Raw genomic sequence first — 25730 nt, forward strand, 5'->3', positions numbered from 1 at the left:
GTTGAGCACAGAGTGGGTTAGACAGGTTATGGGTGATAGAGAAAATGGTTTGGGCAAATATTGCAAAAGATCCTGTTTTGAAGGTTTTGATTTGTTTCTTGTACTTTCTAAAGTGCCTTCCTATAGTCTGATCTTGAGCCCATGGAAAAGCTTGAGCGCCACATTATTTTGCGTTTCTTATAATGGATTCTGGCAGCTCGCAGATCATTGTTATCCCAAAGCATCAAAGGGTAATGACGTGGAGGTCTCTTTTTTAAGGGTAATGTGATAGCTAGAGCTTTTGTAAGCCCCAATTCTTCTCCCAATAGATTAAAGCAAGGCTGTGTAGGACAGACAGGGACCTTCGCGGTCACCGGAATCCAATGTTTTCACAGAGTTGCAAAAACATTTTAATTAATGAGTGATCAGTCCAAACTAGAGGACATACCTCAGTTAAGTTAATCAGGTCTTGAGGGGAGATATTGTGATCCAGAGTGGGTCTATGGACTTGTATGGGGCCCGAGACCAATTGATGGAGGACTACAGCCGCAGAAGATTCCAAAATGTTGGAAGTTTCGGCCTATATACTAAAGTCCCCAGGTACAAAGAATGATGCATGAAGCATATTTCGGGATGACGCAAAGTCAGCAAGGGCTTGTACAAAGTCTGTGCAAGGCCCTGGAGGGCGAAAATAAACGAATCTGGCCGCCGAGCAGGAAGATAAAATGCTCAAGGAAAACCCCAGTAATTCACCCTTGTCAAAGTCCATCAGTTGTAATTTTTTTAGTTTGAGATGAGATTTATAAATGATAGTTAATCCACCACCTCTCCGTAGAGGTAGAAGGAGGTGTACAATCTTGTAGCCTTCCGGGCAGGCTTTCCCAAAATCAAAGGAAGTCAGATTACGTCCTGGTCTCGGTGATAAAGAGCATGTTGAAGCCAGAGGTAGAGATTAAAAGATGTATTTCTATGGCATGCTTCACCAGTGAGAGCGCATTAAGCCCACAGTGTAATGCCATGTCTTGCGAAACCGGCAGTAACAGACTATTCATGCACTGAGAGGGATCTAAAATATTTTGTGCTTATATAATCATCATTTGGCCTGCTTATAAAGCTCTTATGGGAGGAGCAGAAATTCAAGCATTCAGACCTGATTTTGAAGAGCTGTTTTTTTCGTGTAAGTAATACCAGGTGCAGTCACTTTCTCAAGGGAGCTAACATTTTCCGTGGCAAAATGGGCAGCGTGGCTGGTGCTGTCCGTGACCGGTGTCCAGATGGGCACAGACTGGCTTACATTTGGTGTACCACTGCAGGTAGACTTAATTACTGCAACATCCGAAAAAAGATGGAGCGCAACACCAAAATGGCGTCTCAGTTTGGGGAGATGAGAAAGAGGAACAAGCATTTGCAATGCAATAGGTCTCGCATTAGGAAAGTTTGAGCTATTAGTATTGTAAATGACAAATTTGTTATTTATGTGTTGGTTTTGAGAATAGCGAAATGAATAGCTTTGTCATTCATAATGCCAATAGTTTTAACTTTTGCAAATGTGACATCTTTAGCATTTGTAATGCAATATGTGTTGTATTTACATGACTTAGATGTATTGATATTACAAAGAACAATGGCTTTTTTTTTTCTCAATAATTAATAGTTAAATAAAAGTTATTGTAATTTATAATGGCACTAGCTTAAATTTTTGTAAATAACTTTTGGGAAGATTATGTTCTTGGATTTTCGTCACAATAAAATACAATGAACAGAAGTGAAATATTAACATTTTTTTGGTGACATTTGTAATAAAGCGTGAAACATTGAGCTAACATATTTGAACCAGTTGTTGCATACCAGACTTCAACATCAGCCAATCGCGCTGATAAAGAGGTTTTAATGCGCACGATTCCAAGTTGTGTACGATCGAATTTTGAGCAATATGTTCCTGTGACGTGCAGCAAGTTTTCCATGTTGCAAAACACGATAATGGGGATGCCTATATAATGCGATATGTAATATTGCTCCGAGCCAGTGGTTAATTTGTAAAAAAATAAGTGCCGGTGCTCTCTTTAGGTAGGAGGTAGCTTGCACCAGCCCTCCTGCAACTCTTGTTAGCGCCTCTCCGCCGCCTAAAACGGAACCAACAACTAACCTTGAAAGTTAGGAGAGGATATGGCGTAATGGCCAGAGCTGCCAATTTTGGCACTGGGGAAGCAGGCTCAAACTGCCATTAAACTACTACTGCTCTATTGCCCCCCCACTCCCAAACAAAGCCTCAAATCATGCTTTCAAGGGTTGGGCTTCTAGCTCGGCAGCTCCTTGTCTCACAGGTGCGGGGCTGAGAGCAGGCTGCGGATGGCAGGAATGTGACTGCGCAAGCTGCCTGCGCTTCACTCTCAGTGTTGCAATGGCAATGGGCTATTTATGCTTGCATCGGATTGACCATTCCGACTAGGCCATCGCAGCTCCAAAACTAGAACTGCCATTGCGCCCATAGGAATTGTTTCAATCATTTACGTCCGTTTTGTGCGCTAGGGCGATAAATAACATTTTCGGTGGGGTGGACAGTACAACATGAAATAGCGCCAACAAATGTTTGACTTTGTGGTATTCACCGGAGCAAGAAAATCATTATACAGGAGTTAGGAAGCTCAACAGCCTCCGAGCCCTGTACACAAGCGCTGGTGCAGAGCCACAGCAAGAGGCTCATTTGGCAGCCCAACCTACACCACAGGATGGGGGCGGACAGTAAAGACAAAGCGAGGCTACTACTACTAGTTATTTAATTTAAGTTACTGCAATACTGCTAAATTTAGTCTTACTTACGGTTACATGGTGGGCTGGGGCACACTGCTTTGGAGCCTTTATTCACTGATTTAGGCTGGCCTGGGCCTCGTGCTACACTGGCTGGCTGCCCTCAACGTCGTCTTGCTGCGGCCCCTGTCTTCAATGACGATGACTGGGGGCGGGTGTGCCGGGGCGTGGCAATTTGTATAAAAACTGCGCATGCTGCCGCACAGCCTCTACCCTCGAACAACCAAATCCAGCCCAATGCCCCAATCTCAATGTCCCGCCCACCGGCACAACAGTACACCAAACTAAGGGCTGCAGCACGGGGGCGGGTATCAATGCCATCATAATTGTTTTTTAAATCTTCTGTTCTGACTGTCACTTGGCCGACTCAGTGTCTCAGGTCTCTGGCTCGCGCAGCCGTCACTGCACAACACTTTTCTTCACCGGAACTCAGGAGCACCCGTAGCAGAGTCTGGACTGTTGCGCAATCAAAAACCACACTCTGCGCCGTGGAGGCGTGCTTGCGACAGGCTGGGGAGAGCGCGCACATGTTCCAGGCAGCGACGAAGCCTGGCGCGCACCGCCTCCCTGTGCCGTGTCGCGCGCCGTGGGTCTCAGAGGAGCCTGACTCTAGACGGGCCGGAGTACGAGGAGGAAGAGTTGGGGATTCCGCTGACCGCTCCGGCGCCTAACTAGTAAGTACCGAGATTCGGGGGGTGGCAGATCTCCCGATGCAAGGGGCGGGTGTGTGTGTCTGTGTGTGCGTGCAGGGGGGCGGCGGCGTGTGTATGCGTGCGTGTCTGTATGTGTGTGTGTGGTGGTGGGGGCGGTATGTGTGTGTGTGGTGGGGGGGGCGGCAGCGTGTGTACGTGTACCTGTGTGGCATGTGTGCAGGGGTGTGGGGGCTGGCTGTGTGCGCACGGGAATGTGAGGCACGAGAGGGGCACGGCACCGTGCGCGCCCACAAGGTCAAATCTGCGCTCGTGCACCCTCTCATGTCTACATTCCCAAATACGGGCCACAATAGGTCTTTCGCTGACGCTCGACCTAAAAATGGAGTCTGCAAACAAAGCAATTGGGAGAAAAAATACACAAATCTCTCTATAAAGTTAAAAATGAGCAGGATATATTTGCTTTTAGATTTTAAATCATCTAATCCCCCTTCTAAAAAGCAATTTGTCTCTAAGCATATAGCGGCTATTAATAGTCAAGTCTGGATTGTAATAGTCATGTCTAAAATTTTCTCTGTTGGGCCTTTAACAAGTACAACAATATTGACTTTTTCTGCATTAATCTCCTTGTGAAATCAAGATTTTCACCAACACCCCTTATTTTGCACACTCTGGCACAGCACACAAGGTTACAAAAGGTTACCAAAAAGTCATCAAACAGCCCTAGGATTTCCTCAGCATTTAAAAGATATGATGATTATCACTGTGAATTTAATGAAACAAGTGATATCCGCGTTGGAAACCTAATTGGGTTCCAACTTTTAACACATTACAGCTCTCTTAATAGAAACAGGTCCGAAATCAGGTAATTCTCTCAATTTTGGCTTGTTCATTGTTTAAACATTATGAAACAGGAAGCACAACAGGGTTGTGATCGCTCTCAAGGCAAGGTCTTGTCTTTAAATCTACAACTTCCCAGCAGCATGCACGTGTACAGATGTGATGAATTTGACAGGTTATTGATTCTTGAATGAAAGTGTCAGGCTTCAGAGAATCCAATGCAGTGTAACCATTAATACACCCAAGGTCATGAGCCACCAGACTCTTACTGCCTACTGGACTGGCTATGTCATAGCTGGGACCTCTTCACCCCAGCCATTCTCTGCATTCACGTGGAGGTAAAACTTTCCACAGCACACAGTGATATTGACCTCTTCTGTTATTAGTTGTGGGATAAGACCATCAAACTGATGTTTCTTATGAAAGTTCAGCATGTTAATGACCGCACCCCTCAAACCCGTGCACAACGTCCTTCCCCCTAAACAGTTGGGTTGGTAATAGCAATTTTTACACAGGCTATGTTCTCTTATGCAGTTATGACTATTTGTGTGGTCAGTGGCGGCTCCTCCGCTAAGGCGGAGGAGCATCACCATATTGTTATTATCATTTTATTTTTCCTATTGGAGTCAGTGGCGGGGTGGGGCTGGCCAGAGCAGGGGGAGGAGTGAGAACAAACACACAGAGAAATTGTTTATATACTCCATGCAATGTATCAGTCCTTAGTAGCTTCCAAGGTTTTCAGATTGCTTATGTGTGACATTTCCATAATTTCAATGTAATTATAAGTGACATTCAACGAATATGAGTGACACTTTCTCGCGATAAAAATGAAGTCATGAAGAAAAGAGCAACATAAATATCAGAAATTACACCCATTTGAGCAACAAGATATTCTAAGATCTTAAAAGTGCGGCAAACCACCAGAAATGGAAGGGCACTGCGGGACCCGACTGTACCAAACACATTGCTGCCAAGTTTTCAGACTGACATTTCCATGGTTTCAATGCGCTCATGAGTGACATTCAACTGCAAATGTGGCACAGAGGGGCACTTTCTTGCAAGTAAGGTTATGGTCAAAGGCCTGGTCACAGGAAGTGACTTATGGTCACGCCCTACACTAGCGCTTGGACGCCCCTGGGCAGCAACCGCGCTCTACAAATTCACATATAAATACAAATTCACATACAAATACAAATACAAATACAAATACACCCAAAGGTCATTTTGGGAAGTGCATGGTCCAGGCAAAAAAATATTACAATTGTGTTGGCGAAATAGGAGCACTAAAGAAGTCTGAGATAGGCATACAAAACCTACCAAAATGCCTCTTTATAGATGAATAAAAACGTCATGTTCAAGTGTAAGAACATTTGAAGTGAACAAGTACACATCTCATATTTGGTAGAGTAATGTTAATACCATGAAAAGAGAGAGCAATATACACTAATACCCCGAATGACGTCAAAAAAATGAGACAAAGTCGAGAAGCACAAAGACCCAGATTAATCATCTTTAATTCAGGACTAACTGACCTCTAAGCACCAATTGCTTCAAGAAGAAAAGCTGAAACATGCGGTTTAAACAGGTTCGAGTGGTTCAGTTTCTGACGCACGTTTCAATTTAGAAATAGCCTCTAATTGCACCACTTGACAGTGCGTTCACCCTCCATCCTCTTTGTCCTCCCACGTCCATAATAACTGCGCAACTTTTAGTTTTTACTTTTAGTATCTTTACTTCATTGCATGAAAAGGCGTACTGATTATAAAGTAAAAATGTGTACAATGTACAGCCGCGAATGTTTGTAATTTCAAGTACAGATTTTGGAGCCAAAGTAAACCACGGTTGAAATAAGCATGTTGGTAATTGCAGAATAGGGCAACAGCTGGGGCAGGGCCGCTACAAGCACAGCGTGGCAGGTACTGGACACTGACACTGCTTGTGGGCAATCGCCAAGTGACTACCAGCGATGATTAATCATGTATGTATACCTCCGGCCGTGCCCGGCCCTCCGGTTGTGTGGTGGTTGCAATGTATAGCAGAGGCCGGATGGCACTCTACAGCCCTTTTAACATTTTCTTTTGCAAACAGTGGTTTATTCATAGCACTGGGGAATAATACATATGGTCTTTCAGGCTCCGGCTGGGTACAGAATTGGGCCATAGTCCATGCTTCTGGCTGTGACCACTGACTCCTTGGCTCATGGTTAGTCCATGACCTACGCCTGGATGGCGAGCATCTGGTCACTTGCTTTTGCGGGGCCACCAGCACGGACACCGGTTCAGCAGATACTGCATCCATGCAAGTGCTGAACATGTCCATCTCAGGCTCGTAGGCATCACTCACTATTTCCCGGCGGTTATCCTGCTTATTTTCCACAGATCTGACCCTCTTGAACCAGGATATGTTTCTTGATCCCGTGGAAAGACCTCGTTTTACTGTTTCTTCCATGGAGGTTGGTGACCTCCCACAGTTACTTCTCGAATGGGATGCAACATTTCCATCCTGGGTGTCGATCCTTCATGATTACCTTATCTCTGACTACTATGTTCGAGGCGACAGTCCTGTGGTCTTTGCTGGCTCTACCGTTCATGACTTGCCGCTTCTCCTGGGTGGTTTGAATGTCTATGACAGCCGGACTTCAGTTGGGCCCTGCCGGGATGATATCCAGAGCACACCATTTCATCAGCAGGTCAATGGGAGCACACCCTGAGCTCGTTTCACAGTCACCACAGGTGGCTCATTGTCCCTTGCTCCTCCACAGTGAGAGCTTTTCGCCCCATCTAGAAAATGTTGCCAATGATGTCTAAAGAGTGCTTCCTTTGCTGTGAAGATGCTTGTGTACTTTTTGGTGGCTTCTCAAATCTCCTCTAAAGATAGAGCCTTTGGGCAGTGTCATGGTTTATCAGGCTTACAAACTCATCAGAACCTTTAGCCTCCTCCAGGTCGCTGTTACCAATTGTTGTTGGGTGTCTGGACAGGTAGTCTGCGGGGTTGCCGATTCCCAGCCAGTACACAACCATGAATGAGTATGGTTGAAGATATACAGCCCATTGCTCAGTGTGTGGTGGCCCATTCCTAGCGGTCCCAATAACGATGGGAACCAGCAGCTTGTGGTTGGTTACCACCCAAAACACCTGCCCACAGAGATCGAGGTAGAAATGCTGGCATGCTCAGCGTCCTAAATTTTGGCATACCTGGTCTCGGTATCTGTGAGGGCCCTGCAGGCGTAGGCGATGGGAACCCAGGATCCTTCTTGTTTTTCTTGCAGCCGGACGGATCCCTGGCCTCCCTGCTTGCATCCACAACCAGCTCTAATTTGAGCCTAGGATTGAAGCACTCCATAGTTGTATCTTCCATGAGCGCCTCCTTCACCATTCTGAACGCTTGGTCAGCTTTGCTATTACAGTCCCTGGGGCAGTCGTAGTTGTTTCGGGCCCAAAGAGGTTTGTTTAGGGTTGGCAGGTTGGGAATTAACAGCCCACAATACGTGGCCATCCCCAGAAAGCTTCTCTTCTCCGATGTATTGCAGGCGACAGCTGACATTCGTATGGCATCTACTTTCTTCGGGTCGACCTGCTAGCCGTCACTCGAGAAATAGTACACGAAAAATTCAACAGCATTCGTGTAGGAGGAGCACTTCTGCTTGAGCAGGGTCTATTCACAGTTAGCTGGTCTTTTCAGCATGGCCTTTAACCTTACGTTGTGACCCTCCAAGTAGATCAGGATTTTGTTGCTCATATCCAGCACGCCGACTAATCTGGACAGACGTCCTGAAAAACTTCTGCAGCAGATGAAATACCAAAGTTGAGGCATCTGCATCTATTGAGGCTCACATGAGTTGAGAAAGTGGTTATGTATCTGCTCGCTTCGTTAAGCTCAATCATGTGGTAGCCTGCGTCAAGATCTAGCTTTGAAAAACCAACAGTCTCTGTTGAGATCTGCCACTGTTTCATCTATTGTGGGAGTGATGTGATGTTCACAGCATATTGCTTTGTTTGGGAGCTTCATGTCCACACATAGACTTATGGCTCCTGGCTGTTTAGGCTTGGGGGCTTTCACGAGGGGTGATAACTTTGGGGTAGGTCACATCACTTTTCCGATCACCCCTAGCCGTTCCAAATTGCCCAATTCCTTTTCCACTAGAGGGCGCAGGTGGAATGGTACCCTCCTGTGCCTTACAGCCACGAGTTTGTTGGCCTTGTCTATGTGGAGCTTTATCATTTTGGCCTTTTAGGCACCCCAGACCTCAAAACAGCTTCGGGAACTCTTCCAGGATGCTCATTGCATGTGATTCATGAAGTGGCTGTGCAAAGAAAACCAAGACCAGATCCTCGATTGTATGGCATCTGAGGATGCCATACATTTTTTTTTCAAACTGTTTTTATTGACATAAACAAATAGGGCATGACAGTTATACACGATACATATTTGTGAATAGCCGCAATCACAACAGGACTTCAGGACAATGTCGTACAGCTCATATACAATAGAGATAGATTATTACAGACCGCTCTCCTCCCAAACACCCCTTCTCGTGCTCCAGCTATGGCGATGCATTCTGCCCCTCTAATGGCGGTGGCTCACAAATATAGCCTCTGAATTTATTCCATGCACCCCATACTTTTTCCCACTTGTGAGGGCAACCAAGATGTATAAAAACCGACTTTTCGGCCAGCATTGCATCATCCAAGTCCATGCACCAGTGTCGGAGCGCGGGCACCGCATCAGATCCCCACAATCTAGCAATATTCCGTTTGGCAAACATCATTCCCAACATAACCCAGTCCTGGCTCTGATGAGTGAGGTCATTTGCCTCCCACACATTCAAAAGGCAACGCCTCGGCTCTGGCACCAGTGAAACACCCACCGCCTGTGACATCGTACGCATCACCTTGACCCAGTAACCTGCAATTTTGGGGAAGTCCCAGATTGTGTGAAAGAAGGTGCTCTCCCCGCACCCCCTAAGACAGTATGGGTGCTTTCTTAATGGCATATAGCGTCGTTCTGGTGTAGTATGTGCGATGGAGTATTTTTAATTGAATCAGTCTGAGTCTGGACCGTATTGCTGTTTCGCACGGGGATGACAGGGCCTCTTGCCATTCGGATTCTTCAAAATCTCCCACCTCCCTAGACTATGCGCGCTGCAATCTAGACGTCGGGTCCGGCAAGTTATTAACTAATTTGCGGTAAGTGAAGGATGTCGCCCTGGTGGTCATATGCTCTGTCAGGAGTCTATGCTCGACTGGGGTGGCCTCAGGTAGCAATATGCCCGGCGCTATGACCGCCAGTAGTGCATGCCGGATTTGGAGATATCGAAATTTTTCTGTGTGCTGCATTTGGTACTGAGTTTCTAAATGTGTGAATTCGACCATCGCTCCCTTTTTCCACAGGTCGCCTACCGTGGAGATCCCAATATTGTCCCATGCTTGAAACCCTTAACTGTTCCTGAGTCGTCCTAGCCTTTGCGAGTCCCAGAGGGGCGTCATTTGTGTAATTGTTCGCACACATTTTAATCGGGTCTGAGCTTGGTACCATGTGTGATCAGTATGAGCCGTTGGGCCGGATGACCCTGATGGTCTACGTGCACTGTATAGGGCCGCCAGCAGTCCATCCCCCTCCAGTTCCTGCCTGTCCGATCGATACGCCGGCTCTTCCTGTTGTGCATGAAGCCAGAAATTGATTATTTTAAGGTGTGCCCCCCAGTAGTACAGTTGCACGTTCGGAAGCGCTATTCCACCATCGTACCAACTGTGTACTAGTTTGTCCCGTGCAATCCGCGCTGGACCATTCCCCCAGAGTAAATCCGCCACTGCAGCCACAATGGTGTTGAAGTAGGACTGAGCCACCGGGAATGGCATACTTTCTAAGATATATAAAAACCGCGCTAGAGACATCATTTTATAGAGCGCCGCTTTCGCTAGCATTGTGACAGGCAGACCGTGCCACACCGCGACATCCCGTCTGAACCTTTTCAGTAGGGGCTTCAGGTTTTTAACATAGAACTTGTTAGGATCTGGAGTTACAAATAGGCCCAGGTACTTAAAGGCTTCGGTAGTGACCCTAAGCGGGCAGTCTTTCGGCATTAGCGGTGGTGGGCCGGTCAGCACAAACAATACGGACTTGGACCAATTTATAGTGTAGCCGGACACCCTGTCGAACTTTTCACAAATATTTAGAAGCACAAGGATGGATTTTCTCGGGGAGGTGAAATACAGAAGCACGTCATCGCCATATAATGATATGCGGTCCTCCCAGTCGTCGGTCCACTGGAGTCCGCGGATTGAGGGCTCCCATCTAATCCACGCCGCCAAGGGTTCCAAAGCTAACGCAAACAATAAGGGAGACAGTGGGCACCCCTGCCTCGTTCCACGGGCCAGCGGGAAGTCTCGCGATATATGGCCATTGGCCACTACATGTGCTATCGGTTTAGTTTAGTATAGAGTAGGCGGACCCAGGCGCAGAAATGTAAGTTTAAGTGTTGTAACACTGCAAATAAATATGGCCATTCAAGCATATCGAACGTCATACACGCATCGAGGGAGAGAATGGCTGCGGGTTCCCGCATTAACGATCGTTGAGCCATCACCGCGTGCAGTCGCCTTAGGTTAAGTGCCGTGCTCCGCTGGGGCATAAACCCAGACTGATCTGGATGCACCAGCGAATGCAAGTGAGGGGTCAGCCTCGCCGCCAGCAGTTTTGCCAGTATTTTGGCTTCAGCGTTGATCAAAGATATGGGGCGGTATGAGCCACAGTCCTCCGGGGGTTTGCCCGGTTTGTGAATCGCTATGATTGTGGCAACTCTTTGGTTGCGCGGCAGCGCACCGTTCTGCAAGCTATCCTGCAACGTATTTAAGAGGAAGTGGGCCATGCGGTTCGCTGTATGTTTATAGAATTTAATAGGGAAGCCGTTTGGCCCCTCCGCTTTCCCGGATGCCAGAGAGCTGATTGCCATCTGGACTTCTACAACTGTAATATCAGCCTCCAACAGCTGCGCCTCTTCTGTGGAGAGTGTCGGCATTGCAATGTCCTTGATATATCCATGGGCCTCCTCTACTGTGAACGTGGAACGCGAGGCGTAGACTTGTTCAAAATGGTCCGCCAGCGCCCCTACAATATCACTCGGGCCGATACCAGGGACTCTGTGGGCGTGCGTAATTGCGCGATCACCCGACCCGCCCTCTCCTTTTTTTCCAGCCATGCCAGGAGTTTTCCCGTTTTATCCCCCAATTCATTCACCCTGTGACGCGTGTCCCGAAGCCTGGCCTCAGCCATCTCCCTCTGATACGCGACAAACCCGCTTTGTCTGAGCAGATTGGGGGTTGGGGCCGTCTGCGTGCAGGTTCATTGCAGCAAGCAGTTGTGCCTCTAAATCATCTAGTTCGGCCCTTTTCTATCTTTTGTACCCTGTGATAGCGGCTATAGCCTGTCCACGTGCCACTGTCTTATAGGCTTCCCAAAGGATACTGGCCGACTGCACCGAGTCCACATTCTCTTGAAAGAAGTTATCAGTAGTTTCCGCGAGGCCTTTGCCTGTGTCCCTTTTAATCACATGGAATCTGGTGTGCGTTGTCTTTCCTTCACTTTCTACTTTCACCTCTACCACACTTTTCAGGTGTAGGGGTTCCATTCCCCCCACCTGTGTAGATTCTGGCTGTGGTGGGTGCCAGCTTTGGGCTTGGCCAGAGCTTGTTGAACTGGGTAGTGTCTGACATTTACAGATACGCCAGAGTCGATAAGGGCAGTGATTTGAGACCCCCCACTCCACCTCAACTCGTAACTTGCACATCAGTGGGGGGGGGGGGGGAAACATCCATTAGTTTGCGTACCATTACTTCGCATGCGTTAGTACACATGCGATGTAACAACGCGTCGCCTTTAGTACGCGTGCTGTTACATCGCATGCATACTAACAACGCATGCGTAGGGGACGAGCACCGCTTTTGGAGGTCGTCATGGCGGCCGGGGTCTGCTGCTGCTGCTGAGGACGTAGGAAGCCGGAGGAAGTAGGAAGGGGGAGAAGATTGGAACCACGTGTGGAAAGAGGTAAGTGCGGCTGTGTAGGGTCGTGTAGGGGCTGTGTAGGGTAGTGCAGGTTTGTGCACTTGTGTAGGGTTGTAGTGTTTTAGGGTGGTGTTGTGCAGGGTAGTGTTTGGGAGTAGGGACGGTTGTGTAGGTGTAGTGTATAGTAGTGTATTTGGGTGTAGGGTAGTGTAGGGGGTAGTGTTTAGGTAGTGTAAGGTTAGGGTTTAGGGTAGTGTTATGGGTTTAGTGTAGTGTAGGGTCGTTTATTAGGGTTTAGGGTAGTGTTGGGATGTCGTGCAGGGTAGTGTTTCAGTGTAGGAACAGGACTGGGGGTAGAGGCAGGGTCGTGGTGGGGGTAGTGGTTTAGGGTTTAGGGTAGTGTTTTAGGTTAGGGTAGTGTTTTAGGGTTTAGGGTAGTGTTGGGGTTGTGCCGAGTAGTGTAGTGTAGGGGATCGTGAAGGGTAGTGTTTGGGAGTAGGGACAGAACTGGGGGAAGGGGCAGGGTCGTGCTCAGGGTAGTGTTTTAGGGTTTAGGGTAGTGTTGTGGGGTTAGTGTAGTGTAGGGTTTAGGGTAGTGTCGGGGTTGTGCAGAGTAGTGTTTGGGGGTAGGGACAGGGCTAGGGGCAGGGTTTTAGGGTTTAGGGTAGTGGAGTAGTGTTAGTGTAGTATAGTTCAGCGTTTTAGTGTTTAGTGTAGTGTCAGGGGTTGTGATGCGTAGTGAAAGAGTGTAGGAGCAGAGTAGGGGAATTTGTATGTTAGTGCAGGGGGTAGTGGTTTAGGGTAGTGTAATGGTGTTTCAGTAGTGTAGGGTAGTGTAGTGTTTTAGATGTGTAGAGTAGTGTATTTTCTATAGTGTTGTGTTTTAGACTTAAAAAAAAAATATGACATGTTATTCCGCAAACCATTTTTATTACTAGGCAAGTTTTTACTTAGCATACATTAACACTTTCAAAGTAATGGTATGCGAAGTAAAAACTTGCGTAGTAACGGTTATTGCTAAGAAATAACAGCGTAGTAATAGCATGCGAAGTAATGGCATGCGAAATAACATCTCATATTCCAGTGGGGGTCTTCTGAGGTGGATATCTCTCCTGCGAAGGACTTTTGAAAACTTTGTCTGAGTCATCGTCCTAGGGGGAGACCCACGGAGTCCAGTCACTGTGCTGAATGCCCCACTTCATCTTTATCTAGGGAAAGCTGTTTGAGAGTGGGACACCTTCGCCCTTGTTACCCAGGCTTGAGTACGGTACACCACTGTGGCACACTTTTGCAAAGTGGTTCCTGCAGACACATTTCGAGCGAGACCTTCCTTGCGCTGGGCACATGGTGTGCGGAGTGTCAGTCAGCAGTTGCTACATCCCTTTTCAGGTTGTTTGGGAGATGGTGGAAAGGCCGGGAGGGGCGTCTTTGTATCGCCTCAATTTGTTCTTCTTCGACCTTAACTGTCCTTGTTGCGATCAATGGAGCAGTGCCCCTTGCCAGTGGCACTTCCATGTCCTCCGCCCTGCTGTCTGCCAGTGCGTGGGACCTCTCTAGTATCAGTATGTTGTTGAGGGGACACCTGGCTGGCGAAGTATGAGTTTCCATAGGGTAGATGATCAGTAACCTTGGATCAGTTGGGCTCTGATTTCGTGAGGTTGATCGCTCCCAGTGTAGGTGCCTCCTAGTTTGCGGAAGCATGCATAAAACACATCCATTGATTCGTAGTATGTTTGTCGGGCCTGATCTAGTTTAAACCTTTCGTAGCCAGGATTAAGTTGGGGTCGAAGTGCCTGCTGAGGGCTGTAACTAGAGCGTCAAAGTCAGTGTCTCCTCCAGGTTTGGGTAGGTGTTCAAACATGTGATACAACTTGCGTTGTCATTAATGAGGAGCATCATGAACCTTTTCACTGCCCCATCAGTCTCTTGTGTGATGTGGAAATAGTGTTGGAGGTGCCCAATTCATTGGCGTCAGCGCGGGCTAGGATCGCAGGTTCTACCAGTTGGATGAATGGCGGTAGTGCTGTGACTGATGCCTGCACACACCGGTGAGCAGGTGGCACAGCATCTCGCTGCTGGTCTGACATTTCCTTGGGCTATTTGTACTCCTTGTGCTGTCTTTTTTTCACCACTTCCTCCGGGTAATGCAACGTTAGGGCCGTCGTCTGATGGTGCGTAGAAATACAAAGTGCCCACAGTTCATAGGGAGTGCAGTCATGTCCTAAGAGTCCTGCAGTGAGTGGGGGGGGGGCACTGCACATGGCGTCAGGTGCTGACCTCACCAGCGCTGTGCTGCTATCTTTTGGTCCATCTCCCTTTTTGCTTTCTTTTGGTTTTGAAATGACAATTTTCTAATTCAGTTGATGCCCCTGAAAGTCTGTTATCAATCCATGTTTTTTTTCCCCTCCACTTCTTGTTTTTCTTATACCCGTCTTCCCCTTCAGGCTGCCAGGGGCGGACGATGAGAAGCGCAGTTCATGGGGACCACGGCACCGCTGACACACGTGCAGTGCTGACTAATGTGTGTGACCTCCGGGGCTCTGCAGTCAGCCTCAAGGCAGGGATGTCGCACACCGCCAGACCACAAGCTGGCACTGCTTCACTACAGTGTCCAGGCCTTGCTGATCTCGCCGCTCACTCAGCGATACATGAGCTGGTGCGGCAGAAAGGGGAATGAGGTGCGGACGCAGTTGGGCCCTAGCTGCACTACACACGCCTGCGGGCGGGGTGCCTCAGCCGTACAATGGTGGGCAGTCACTGTGTGAAGGACTGCTCGCAGGACTGCCCACCTGTACCTCGCAGTTTGCAGCTAATCCGACTGGAAGACACTGATGACCCCAGCACGCAGGGTAAAACCAGCCTCTTCATCAGTGTAGAATGGTGCAACAGCTAGGGCAGGGCCTCATAGGCACGTCGCACTGCGCCGCAAGTACTGGACACTGACACTGCTTGTGGGTATCCGCCGAGTGACACCGAGCGAACACTCAACATTTATTTATACCTTGCGGGCCGTGCAAAGGCCTCGTTGTATGGTGGTTACAATGTATAATAGTAGCCAAATTGCTCGACAGCACACAATAAATTAGAATCAAAACGAGTTTGTTTGGGATCAGAGTTAAACATTGTTGAATAGGATAACCTGAATTCAAGGCTATTTCTTTAGAGTCCATTTGTATATATTTACACTCACCCCTTCTAGTGGTGCAAAGTTTTTCTGAAAGAATAATTAAGGCTGGAGTTCAACAAGCAATGACCTGAACATAATATATCACTAGCTTTCACGTTCATGAGAACTCCATAGTTTATTCGACATAACTTTTAATTTAACCCTGTGGAGCATTAATAATCTATTTTTCTGAATGTAACTCACTCTTAACACAAGGGTACAAAGCACGGAGATTTCAGTGCTGTGCTACACTTACCAATAACTTTTTGAGCCAAGTTGATTGCTTCTTTAACTGTGTTGCCTTCAGTGACTGAATCAACAATGCCCAGTTTCAGTGCTATGGAAGCAGGCATAATTTTTCCTGCAAGAAAAACATTCAAACAAAATGTAACTAAACAATTAGAAGACCATCAGCGATTAACAATTTCCGGTTATCGGACATAAAAACATAAACCATAATAGCCAAACAACAACATAACACATCACCACCACATCAAAATGTGAAAGAAGAAATATGTGCAAAAATTATTGTTGCGTTTTGCCAAAGTCTGGAGGGAGGAGGAGGCACTTATGTAGAGTTGGAGATCATTCCAATGCTTTAGGTGCAATGTAAGTGAACACTGGTCCTCTTGATCAGGTTCTATATATACATAGAATGTGTGCAAGTCAGAGTTCTATAGAACAGAGGTGGTTGGTGGAAGGATATGTAGGTGGGACGTAAGTTGTTTATCAGTGAGAGGAGTTTGAAATGAGCTCTGTGTATATGGAGCTAGTGCATCTCCTTGAGGTGTTGTGTGATAGGAGTTCTTTGCGGGAGGCTGTGGATGAGCATGGTTTATGGGTTTTGTATGGTTTGTAGTATTTTAGTGAGTTGCTTGGTGAGCCCGCAGGTGAGGGTGTTCACGAAGTCCAACTTGCTAGTGACTAGGATGTGAGTGACTTTCTCTTGTGTTGCTTGGAAGTCTTTTCAAGATCTTCCTCAGCATCTTCAGGGTAGTGTTGATTTGTGCGGGTGGTGGGTCTGAGTTCAGCTGGTCATCCTTTAGAGTCCCATGGCAACGTGTTCTTGCCAAAGATCACTATTTCTGTCTTGTTGGTTTTGAACTGAGACACTTTGCTTTCATCCAGTTAGCGACTTCGGGCATGCAGGCGCTGAACTTGTTTTTTGTGTTAGCCGTTTTGTCACAGAGACAGTATGAGAAGCACGTAGTTGGAGTGGGAGAAGATATTAATATCATATTCACCAATGACATTGGCCAGAGGGATCATGTATGCGTTGAAAAAGGTTGAGCTGAGGGATGAACCTTGAGGCACTCCACAGATGAGTCTGCGGAATTCCGAGGGGTAAGGTGCGAGGCGGACCACTTGTGTTCTATCAGTTAAGAAGGAGACGATTCAGCGGAGAGCAGGTCTTTGGCTTTAAATCTTTGAGGAGGATTGGGTGTAAGACCATGTCAAATGCTGCAGTGAGGTCCAGAAGAATGAGCATAGTTTGGAGGGAGAGATGATGGAGAGATCAGCTGGGGTGTATTTGTTTTTTTGTTTTTACTAACATCACATGCAAGATTGTCATTTCGTGATGTGAAGAAGCAGTCATATTGAATAGCTAGTTGACACTAGCAGTAGTGGTCTAAATTAGAGTTCTCCGTTAGCCTGCAATACGTGATCAGTCTCGTCAGTTATTCCATGCTTGTTTCGTATGTGATGGGTGATTTATTGCTGTGGAATGGTAGAATACTGGGTGGTGGACATGACCCAGAGGAGTTTTGTTTTATGTGAGTGTAAGAGGGCCATGCAGAATCAAGAAATTAATATGCAAACTCTTTGCACTACGATTGACTGCTTGAACATTAGGGTATGAGTGAGGGCATCAAGGGCTATATAAGTAGTAACATTACTTTATAGTACCTAGGCTAAACAATGGTCAGTCCTTCATAACTTATTTAGACCTAGAAAGTTGTGTGCTGTTTGGGCAGTTCCACATTAATGGATTATAGACTGTAGATTGTCTTTTAACGAATTATTATTCTTGGTTCCCCTACTTTTGGAAATAGCCGTTTTCACCACACTCCTCGAGTGTAAATGCTCCTGAATGCTTCAAATCTTGTCTGGTAGTGCATTGAAGAGCTTGGTTGATTGCACCGAGAAAGCAAGGACCCTTATAGTAAGGTGGTATGATATGTGGTGGATTCTTGCAGCACAGTGTTCTATTTTGTTTGTATTACATGAATTTAATTTGTTGATATAGCGGTCTTTTTTCTTGGGATGCTCTGTGTACGATGCAGAGTGCCCTGGTTATTGCTCGTCTAGCTACATGTAGCCAGTGGAGTGATTGCACGACCGGAGTCATGCAATCTCTTGGGTGGGGGTAGAGAAGAAATGTATAACCGCGTTTTGATTCGTTTTATTTAGCATATGATGAAACTGGAGCTGCTATTGTATAGGCTGTTGGCATAGTCAAACCTGGAGATTACGAGTGTGACATTAGTTTATAGCTTTTGTTGATATCTAAAGTAGGGGAAAATGCATTGCAAGTTTTTCATTTGTACAATAGTTGTTTTTTTAAAACTTTGTTGTACTGCAATATTTCAGGAGGGCCATTTTAGAGCCATAGGGGAAATTGTGCTGTAAAATGCACTATTTGATTCAATAAAAAGAAAAACATTTTAATTTTAACTTGATTAATTTGAGTTTGCTTTGTTCCCTGTAATTTAGGTTAGTTATTACACGTTATCATGCACCAACAAACAAGCTGCTACTGATCCCATATGCTAGATGTTGTGGAGAAGTGTGGCTCACTGGTTAGAGGAGGCAGACCTGGAAGCAGAGGTCAGCCCGGGACCAGAGTTCAATTCCCGGCTCGGCGGGGTCTTGAGCCCTAAAATGTCCATGGACTCGACAATTCTCGCTCCGGTGCCTACTCGATTCACGGGTTCACACTCTGCGACTCTGGGCAATAGCTTGCTTAATCTCCACAACGGCCCCTCGCGGCGGGATGCCTGGCTTTTACCTTGCGGATACTCTGGGGTTATCTCACAGGGGAATACCAGGACGGGTTCCCTAAGCAAGCGCTTAGAAACCGCTTGGTGATTTGCGCTATATAAATTCCTGTACATTTACATTTACATTTAGATGTTCGAGTTTATTGAACTAGAAAATGTAACATTTTCAGGGGTGTAATGACTAAGCATGGGCGGATTTTGCGAATTGGCAATCCGCGAAATTGCGTATTTACGGATTCGAAATCCGCAAAATCCGCGAACTCTCGCGAATTTGCGGATTTTTTTGTGTTCGCAAGGATTTCTGCCAGTTCGCGAGGATTTTGTACCAGTTCGAAAACGCGAACTTACTTTTCGGGTAGCAACGGTCGCGAACATGTTGTTTCTACATCTGGTTCATCACAGCAGCCTCTGTTTCACCACTGCCACCCTCTGTTTCACCACTGCCACCCTCTGGCTCACCCATGCCACCCTCTGGCTCACCCATGCCACCCTCTAGTTCATCACTGTAGATTATGGGTGGAATAGCACACCTGCCCTGCCTCAACTGACATAAATGAATTAGGGGCTGATTAATGTGTTACTGAATTTGAACTTCCTGGCTTGAACCTGCTTCCTTATCTGTAATTGCTTTCTCTGAGCCTGCTGTGAGGGTCAGAGCAGGGTCATAGAATAGTTGCAAGTAGGCAACTGAACTCTGGAGGGGCCCCTCAGGAAGCACTACAGGGAATGGTTACTAATGATAAGATTGAACTTTTGCACCTGCTGAGTGCTTTCAGTTTTGCAAAAATCCAAATATCCAGCAGCATCCACAAAAAGTAATCCTTCCAGGTCAAGATCCCTGGCACCTGCTTCCTTATCTGTAATTGCTTTCTGTTGCAGTGTAATTTTTTTAACAGGACCTTTGTTTTATACTTGTAGCTATTCTCTGAGCCTGCTGTGAGGGTCAGAGCAGGGTCATAGAATAGTTGCAAGTAGGCAACTGAACTCTGGAGGGGCCCCTCAGGAAGCACTACAGGGAATGGTTACTAATGATGAGTTTGAACTTTTGCACCTGCTGAGTGCTTCCAGGTCAAGATCCAAATCAAAGTGACCAGCACATAAAGAAAGCACTGAGAGGAGCCTGCTGGACAGGAACAGGAAGTTGGAGACTGTGGGGCACTTCCTTCCTCCCACCCCCCCCCCCCCCCCAAAATGGACTCCTTGCAAAAAAAAAGTGCAGGCAAATGTCAACCTGAGGAGTTATTCTAATAAAAAATCCTAATTTTCAAGGTTTATGCTGCCTGCTGGTGGATTTCTTGTGCGAAATTGCAAATTTTGCAATCTCGCAATTGCGAGATTGTCGCTGCACGCCGCATCTACGTTTTTGCGAGTGTTTACTCCCGCGAAATTGTATAGTATTCTAGTTGGCAAGTGCGACCAAGCAAAAAAATCCGCTTCGCACGGATTTACGAATTTTCGGTAAGTTTGCGAGAGTTCGCGGATTGCGAATTTACCGAAAATCCGCAAAATCCGCGAGCGGAACGGATTTTACGCCCATGCTCAGTAATGACCCTCTTCCCCACTTCAGCAGCATGTGCAAGGGGTGGGTTGAAATCAGGAGCGGCCCGTGCAGATAAGAGTGGTGAGCAGGGTGGGGCGTTGTGAGGGAGTCATGAGACAACAGAAAATTATTTAATTTTCCCTTATAGTTGTCAGGGAAGTCCCCCCACCCCGCCCCACCGCACAGCTCTTACCTGCACATGCTGCTCCTGGTGGAAATGGAAGTTGTTTGTTATATAAAACATTTACATTTCTGCTCATTTGACTCCACTGACAACACTTACAGCTTAGTGTGGTTCACATGTTGGGAAGCAGTACTTTAAAACCACTTGCGCTGAATGCCTTTCAGTAAAGGAAAGGCTTGAGGTCCTAACTGAGTGTTGGCACTGGTTGGATTCAAAGCCAACACAAGGAGATGTTGGACGGTGGGGGCGTGGTCTGGCGCAGATGGAGTGAGCAGCACATCTCGTGAGCTCCCATCGGCCAGCTGCCATCAACTGCCATCCTGAAGCCCTACACGCGGCACGAAGCCCCACAGCACACCCCCGTATTCGGGAGATGGGTAGGAGTGCCCCAGAGGCAAGGCGAGCTTCCCCTGCAGCCTCAAAAGCAAGAAAGTTGGAAGCTGAGAGTGCGGTTGAGCGCTCAGTCAGGATGGCGGTGCCCAGCGGGTGGTGAGACAACCAGGACATGCATCGGCTCCCTGAGAGAAACTACGTGGTCAGGGGGCTGGCGTGCCCCTCATCCCGCCTACCATGCTGAGCTGAGTGATGCGGTGCGCTTTAGGCCCTGGGATAGCTGGGGCAAGTGCCGGATTGCTTGTGCGCGCCTCTTGGCGGCGAAGACACTCCTGAATTGCCTTACCCTTGCTCCCATACACGAGTCCTCAGTGCGGGGCCCAGAGACCCCTTGCAGTGCTTCCGGAGGCGGGAGGCAGCGAGAGGACCTGGACTGCTGACAGGCCCGCGAGACGAGCCAGCTGGAAGTGACACGCTGGGAGGGTCTGGGATCCCCCTAGGGAGTGAGGCATTCTGATGGAAGGAGCCGGCTGGGGCCCGGAATGCTGCAGAGTCTGGAAAGCAGGCCCTAGAGTTGCCATCACCGGGGCCTACCGAAGGGCACCTGCCGAAGCGGACGAACCCACGAACAGCAGGAGTGGCCTGAAGCGTCCCATGGGTACGCGCAGCACCAGGAGCACCAAAGGACGGGAAGACACCATGGGGAAGCCCCTCAAAAAGAAGGACAGGGAAGAGCTCACAATGGGTAGGCTTTCAGACGAGAATGAGAGGGCCTTGACGCAGAAGGAACACCCTGTAGACCCCACGCCTCTGGATATATTGCAGGCTATTACCACATCCAGTGAACGCTTGGAGGTAAAATGTACCTTTTGAGCCTTGACATGGGATTGCTCCATGAAGGCCACAAAAAGCTGGTGGACCGGGTCAGGGCAAATGAGGGGGAACTAGCCGAAGCATTGCCAGTGCTAACAGAAATGAAGCAACGAATGACCATGCTGGAAACTATAGTGAGAGTGTTGGAGGGCAGAGGACGCTGAAAACAGGTCACGCAGAAGTAACCTGAGAATCGTAGGCCTGGCAGAGAAAGTTTAAGGCTGCAGCATGACAAACCACCTCGAAAAGTAGCTCCGAGAAGAAGTAGCACCAAACGGCTTATCGAATTTCTTTGCCCTAGAAAGGGTGCACCGCGTCCCTGCATAGCCAGCCCCGCCGGGAGCACCACCGCGGGTGGTGATAGCGAAACTCCTTCACTACAAGGACAAAGACCACATCCTTGTCTAGGCGCGCCTCAGAGGAGACATACAAGTGCATAACTCCACGGTGCGCATCTTCCCAGACTTCTCCCGAGAAGTGCAGAGGGGATTCTACCGGGATGTGAAACAGAGGCTGCGACAACTGTACTAGAAATACATGACGCAGTACCCGGCCACGCTGCGAGTTACCTAGAACAGGGGCACAGAGTTCTTCAGAACCCCTCAGGAGGCATCAGACTGGCTGGACCGGCACGGGGGGCAGAGCTGCCACGAGACCCGGAAAAGAGAAGGCGACGAGGAAACCGCTCCAGGAACCGGAGGACTGGACAGAGACTCTGGCACCTCCGCAGGAGGAGGCGCAGCTTGAAAGGCAGAGCGTGATGCAAGTGGTAGCGCTGATCAGCGGCAAGGCAAGGAACCCCACTCTCCAGAGGGCAGTGAGACTGCGGCGGTCACTGGCTCAGAGACTGGGTCCAGCGACTCAAAGGCGCAGAGTGTGACACTCCCAAACGTCACCCCACAGACGGCAGATGACATTATCTAGTGGAGATGTGCGGTGGACGAAGATGCACATATCTGGACTCCTGCTCGGCGCTCCTGCCTCTACAATAAGGTACAAGGGTAAATAAAGGGGGAATGCTGTGGGGAAGACATCTGATGTTACAGAGGGGGATGGCGGCCGCAGAGACTGGTAGAGCATTGACGAGTGGCCTCGCCCTGAGACTGACTGAATTGTCTACAAGTGACTGCTTGCAGTTCGATCAAACTAGTTTGGATGGTTTTTTTTTTCCTGCTTATCCTGGGGAGTGGGAGTTGGGGAACATGTTTACTGTTGAAGTGGGATGTGGGGAGGGACACCTTGAGTTGTAGCATGCAAGGCACCACATGGATACGAGCAGGGGAGGCGCGCAGGAGGCACCACACAGCCAGGGAGGCGAACAGGCCACAGTAATACCCTGACAAACAGCAATACAAGTGTATGACCTGGAAAATTAGTGGCATGCATACGATGTCAAAACCCCAAAAGGTACTCTCCCACATCAGGAAACGGGGAGCCCAGATAGCTCTTATGGCAAGAAACGCACCTAACGCAGAAGGAAGGGCAGGCATTACAAAGACGGTGGAGAGGGCAGCTCTTTTACACCACTCATTCGGCCTATGCGCGAGGGGCACAAATATGGGTTCAAGCGGGTTTACCATTCCAAATGCTGACCTTCGTGGTAGAACCGGAGGGTCGATATGTGGCCATAAAGAGGCAACTAGAGGGTTGAGAGATTAGTATAATCAGTGTCTACGCCCCCAACATAGAGCAGTCAGCCTTTCTCGTGATGCTGAGCCACGGACTAGCACTATATTTCACGGGTACTGTTATAGTGGAAGGCGACTTTAATAGCGTATATGACACACTCTTAGACAGATCCCACCCCCCATTACGAAACTCCCAAGCGGTGTGTGCCTCTCATGCAGTCACCACATGGAGGCAGAGCTGGGGCCTGATAGATGCAAGGAGAACCCTAAACCCACAGGGAAGGGACTACTCCTACTTCTCAGCGGTCCACGAGGTCCATGGCTAGATGCTTTCCTATGCTCAGCGCAATGTCACTGCTGGGGAATACCTTGAGCGAAACATCTCGGACCATAATCCGCTAGTCTTGTCCCTGAAGTGGGCGCATCCGTCAACGGCGATTCCTGCGTGGAGACTTTGCCCGGTTACCCTGGAAGACCAGGTCTTTCGGGAAGAGATTAGGGGCGAAATAGAGCACTATTTCCAAACTAGTACAGGAACGACCATATTGCTGAACACAGAGTGGGACGCTTTCAAGGTGGTCCTCAGGGGCCAAAGTATTACACGCGCCTGCTCCATCATGAGAGATGTAGAGGGGGCAGAGACAACTCTCAGCGAGGTGGAACGCAGAAGGCCAGGGCAACCGGAGCTTCAACAGGCACTCTTAGATGCCAAGGAGGAGGTATTGAAGCAATAGAGAGGCTTAGAAGCTTTGATTATAAGAAATACTTGGAGCGTACGCATGCTGAGAGGGATAGGTCAGGATCGCTCCTGGCGTTACTGACGAACCCGGTGAATAGGGGTTCCTCCCTGGTGGAGATAGAAGACGAGTGGGGGGTAAGACATTTCACACAAGAAAAGATCAATGAGGTCTTTGCCCACTACGATGCCAAACTTTACAAGACGACGGGCGAAGGCGAACCTGCAGATATAATGGAAAACCTGGCTGACCTACCGCTGACGAGCTTGAGCCCGGAAGCGGCAGAAGAACTGGTAGCAAATACCACATAGCAGGAGCTACGGGTTGCCATCAAGGGCATGGCGCGAAATAAGACCCTTGCCACAGACGGTCTACCAGCCGAATTCTACGCAACATACGGAGAAGAGCCGGCCCCCCGCCTGGTTACAATGTACCAAGGGTCCTGAGAGCTTAGAGAGTTGCCCGAAAGTGCAAGAGAGGCCCTCATTGTCCCCATACCCAAGCTAGGGAAGGAACCCCATGACTACACTGCTTACAGGCCACTATCCATGTTGAACATGGACTATAAAATCCTGAGTACAATTCTTGCCTTGCGCTTACTACCACTCATGCCCCACCTGGTTCACGTGGATCAGGCAGGGTTTATTTCGGGGCGGAATACTGCCATAAATAACAGACTCCTCCTGGCTGTGATGGATTCTGAGGGATACGACAAGCGACACGCGGCAGTGTTCGCAATGGACATAGAAAAGGCATTTGACAGCCTGAAGTGGCTGTACCTATATGAAGTCCTGGCCAAGATGGGTCTCAGGGAGGGATTCCTAGCATGGGTGCGGCTACTATACGCAACCCCTACGGCCCGCGTGCGCTCTGGAAGAACCATCTTGCCTAGACAGAGGGTAGAGAGAGGCACGGTTAGATCTGGGGGTCTCTAGTTGGCAATGGTTTTCACCTTTGTCCAAATAGGGACCCTTACTTCTAAGTCAGGATAAGGGGATTACACTCCTTAATAACCTCTGCTCACCCCTTGGTAGCTTGGCACAAGCAGACAGGCTTGTCTCAGATTCAGTGTGTTAAGCATTTGTAAATATACACAGTAATACAGTGAAAACACCACAGATGGACACAACACAGGTGTTATAAAATTAAGTATTCTTTATATAGACTTAAACACAAGACCATAAACGACAAAAATCCACAATACTACACTTAAGATTACTTAAAAGATGATTAAAGTTGCTTAGTTCAAGTTGATGATAAATGCAACAAAGTTCTCCACAAAGTACCTGGATGCGTAACGCAAAGTGAACAAAAGGCTCGCAAAAGGGGAGATGTGTCGGTTTTGTGATCCGAGGAGATGATGTGTCGGGCCTCAATGCTTGCGCAGAGTAGGAGATGCGTCGTGATCCTTACCAGTGCGAAGGTGATGTGTAGATTCTCGGCCTGAGGGCCCGTTGCGGTGTGCAAGATTGCGCCTTCATGCAATGCGATGATCCGATTGCGATGCGGGAAGATGGCGCCCTTGATGCAGTGATGTGATGGCGCCCTGGCAGCCTTGCGACAACTCTGTACTTTGAATCTGCAACAGGCCCTGCGACACGCTTCTCCTGTGCTGCGATGGCGACTCTCACGATGGTGTCACGCTTCTCCGGTGATGCGACTGTCACGATTCGCTCCCTGTGCTCTCGTGCCCACCACCAGGGGGCTGAATTGTGGGGCTTTCCAGTGTTCTAATATGCCTCTAGACACTCCCCTGTTTGCATATCCTGACTTCCAGGCATTTGGACATCATTTAGGAATTGACATCCATTCCCAATCCATGCCGGGTTTTGTGAAAGCCAGCCTGCTTAGACTTAAAGCTAGCCTACTCATGCCTGAAACTCCATTACCCAGAATTCCCTGCTCACTGCTTTGTCTCCACCCCTGCAGGCCAAGGATGGGTGGAGGAATTCAGCTCACCTGTGGCTGGCTGCTGTTAGCCTGCTCACA

General features: G+C 48.3%; 1 protein-coding gene across 1 annotated transcript in view; it reads right to left on the bottom strand.

Annotated features, from left to right (window-relative positions):
- LOC144822681 (peroxisomal bifunctional enzyme-like) overlaps positions 1-25730 on the bottom strand; it is a 499488-nt gene that overhangs the window by 229659 nt on the left and 244099 nt on the right. The window contains exon 5 of the mRNA XM_078680454.1: positions 15701-15805. Coding sequence (XP_078536580.1) covers positions 15701-15805 — 105 coding nt within the window. The remainder of the gene's footprint in view (positions 1-15700; positions 15806-25730) is intronic.

This window comes from Lissotriton helveticus, chromosome 3_1 (genome assembly GCF_964261635.1).
Source record: "Lissotriton helveticus chromosome 3_1, aLisHel1.1, whole genome shotgun sequence".
Taxonomy (NCBI): Eukaryota; Metazoa; Chordata; class Amphibia; order Caudata; family Salamandridae; genus Lissotriton; species Lissotriton helveticus.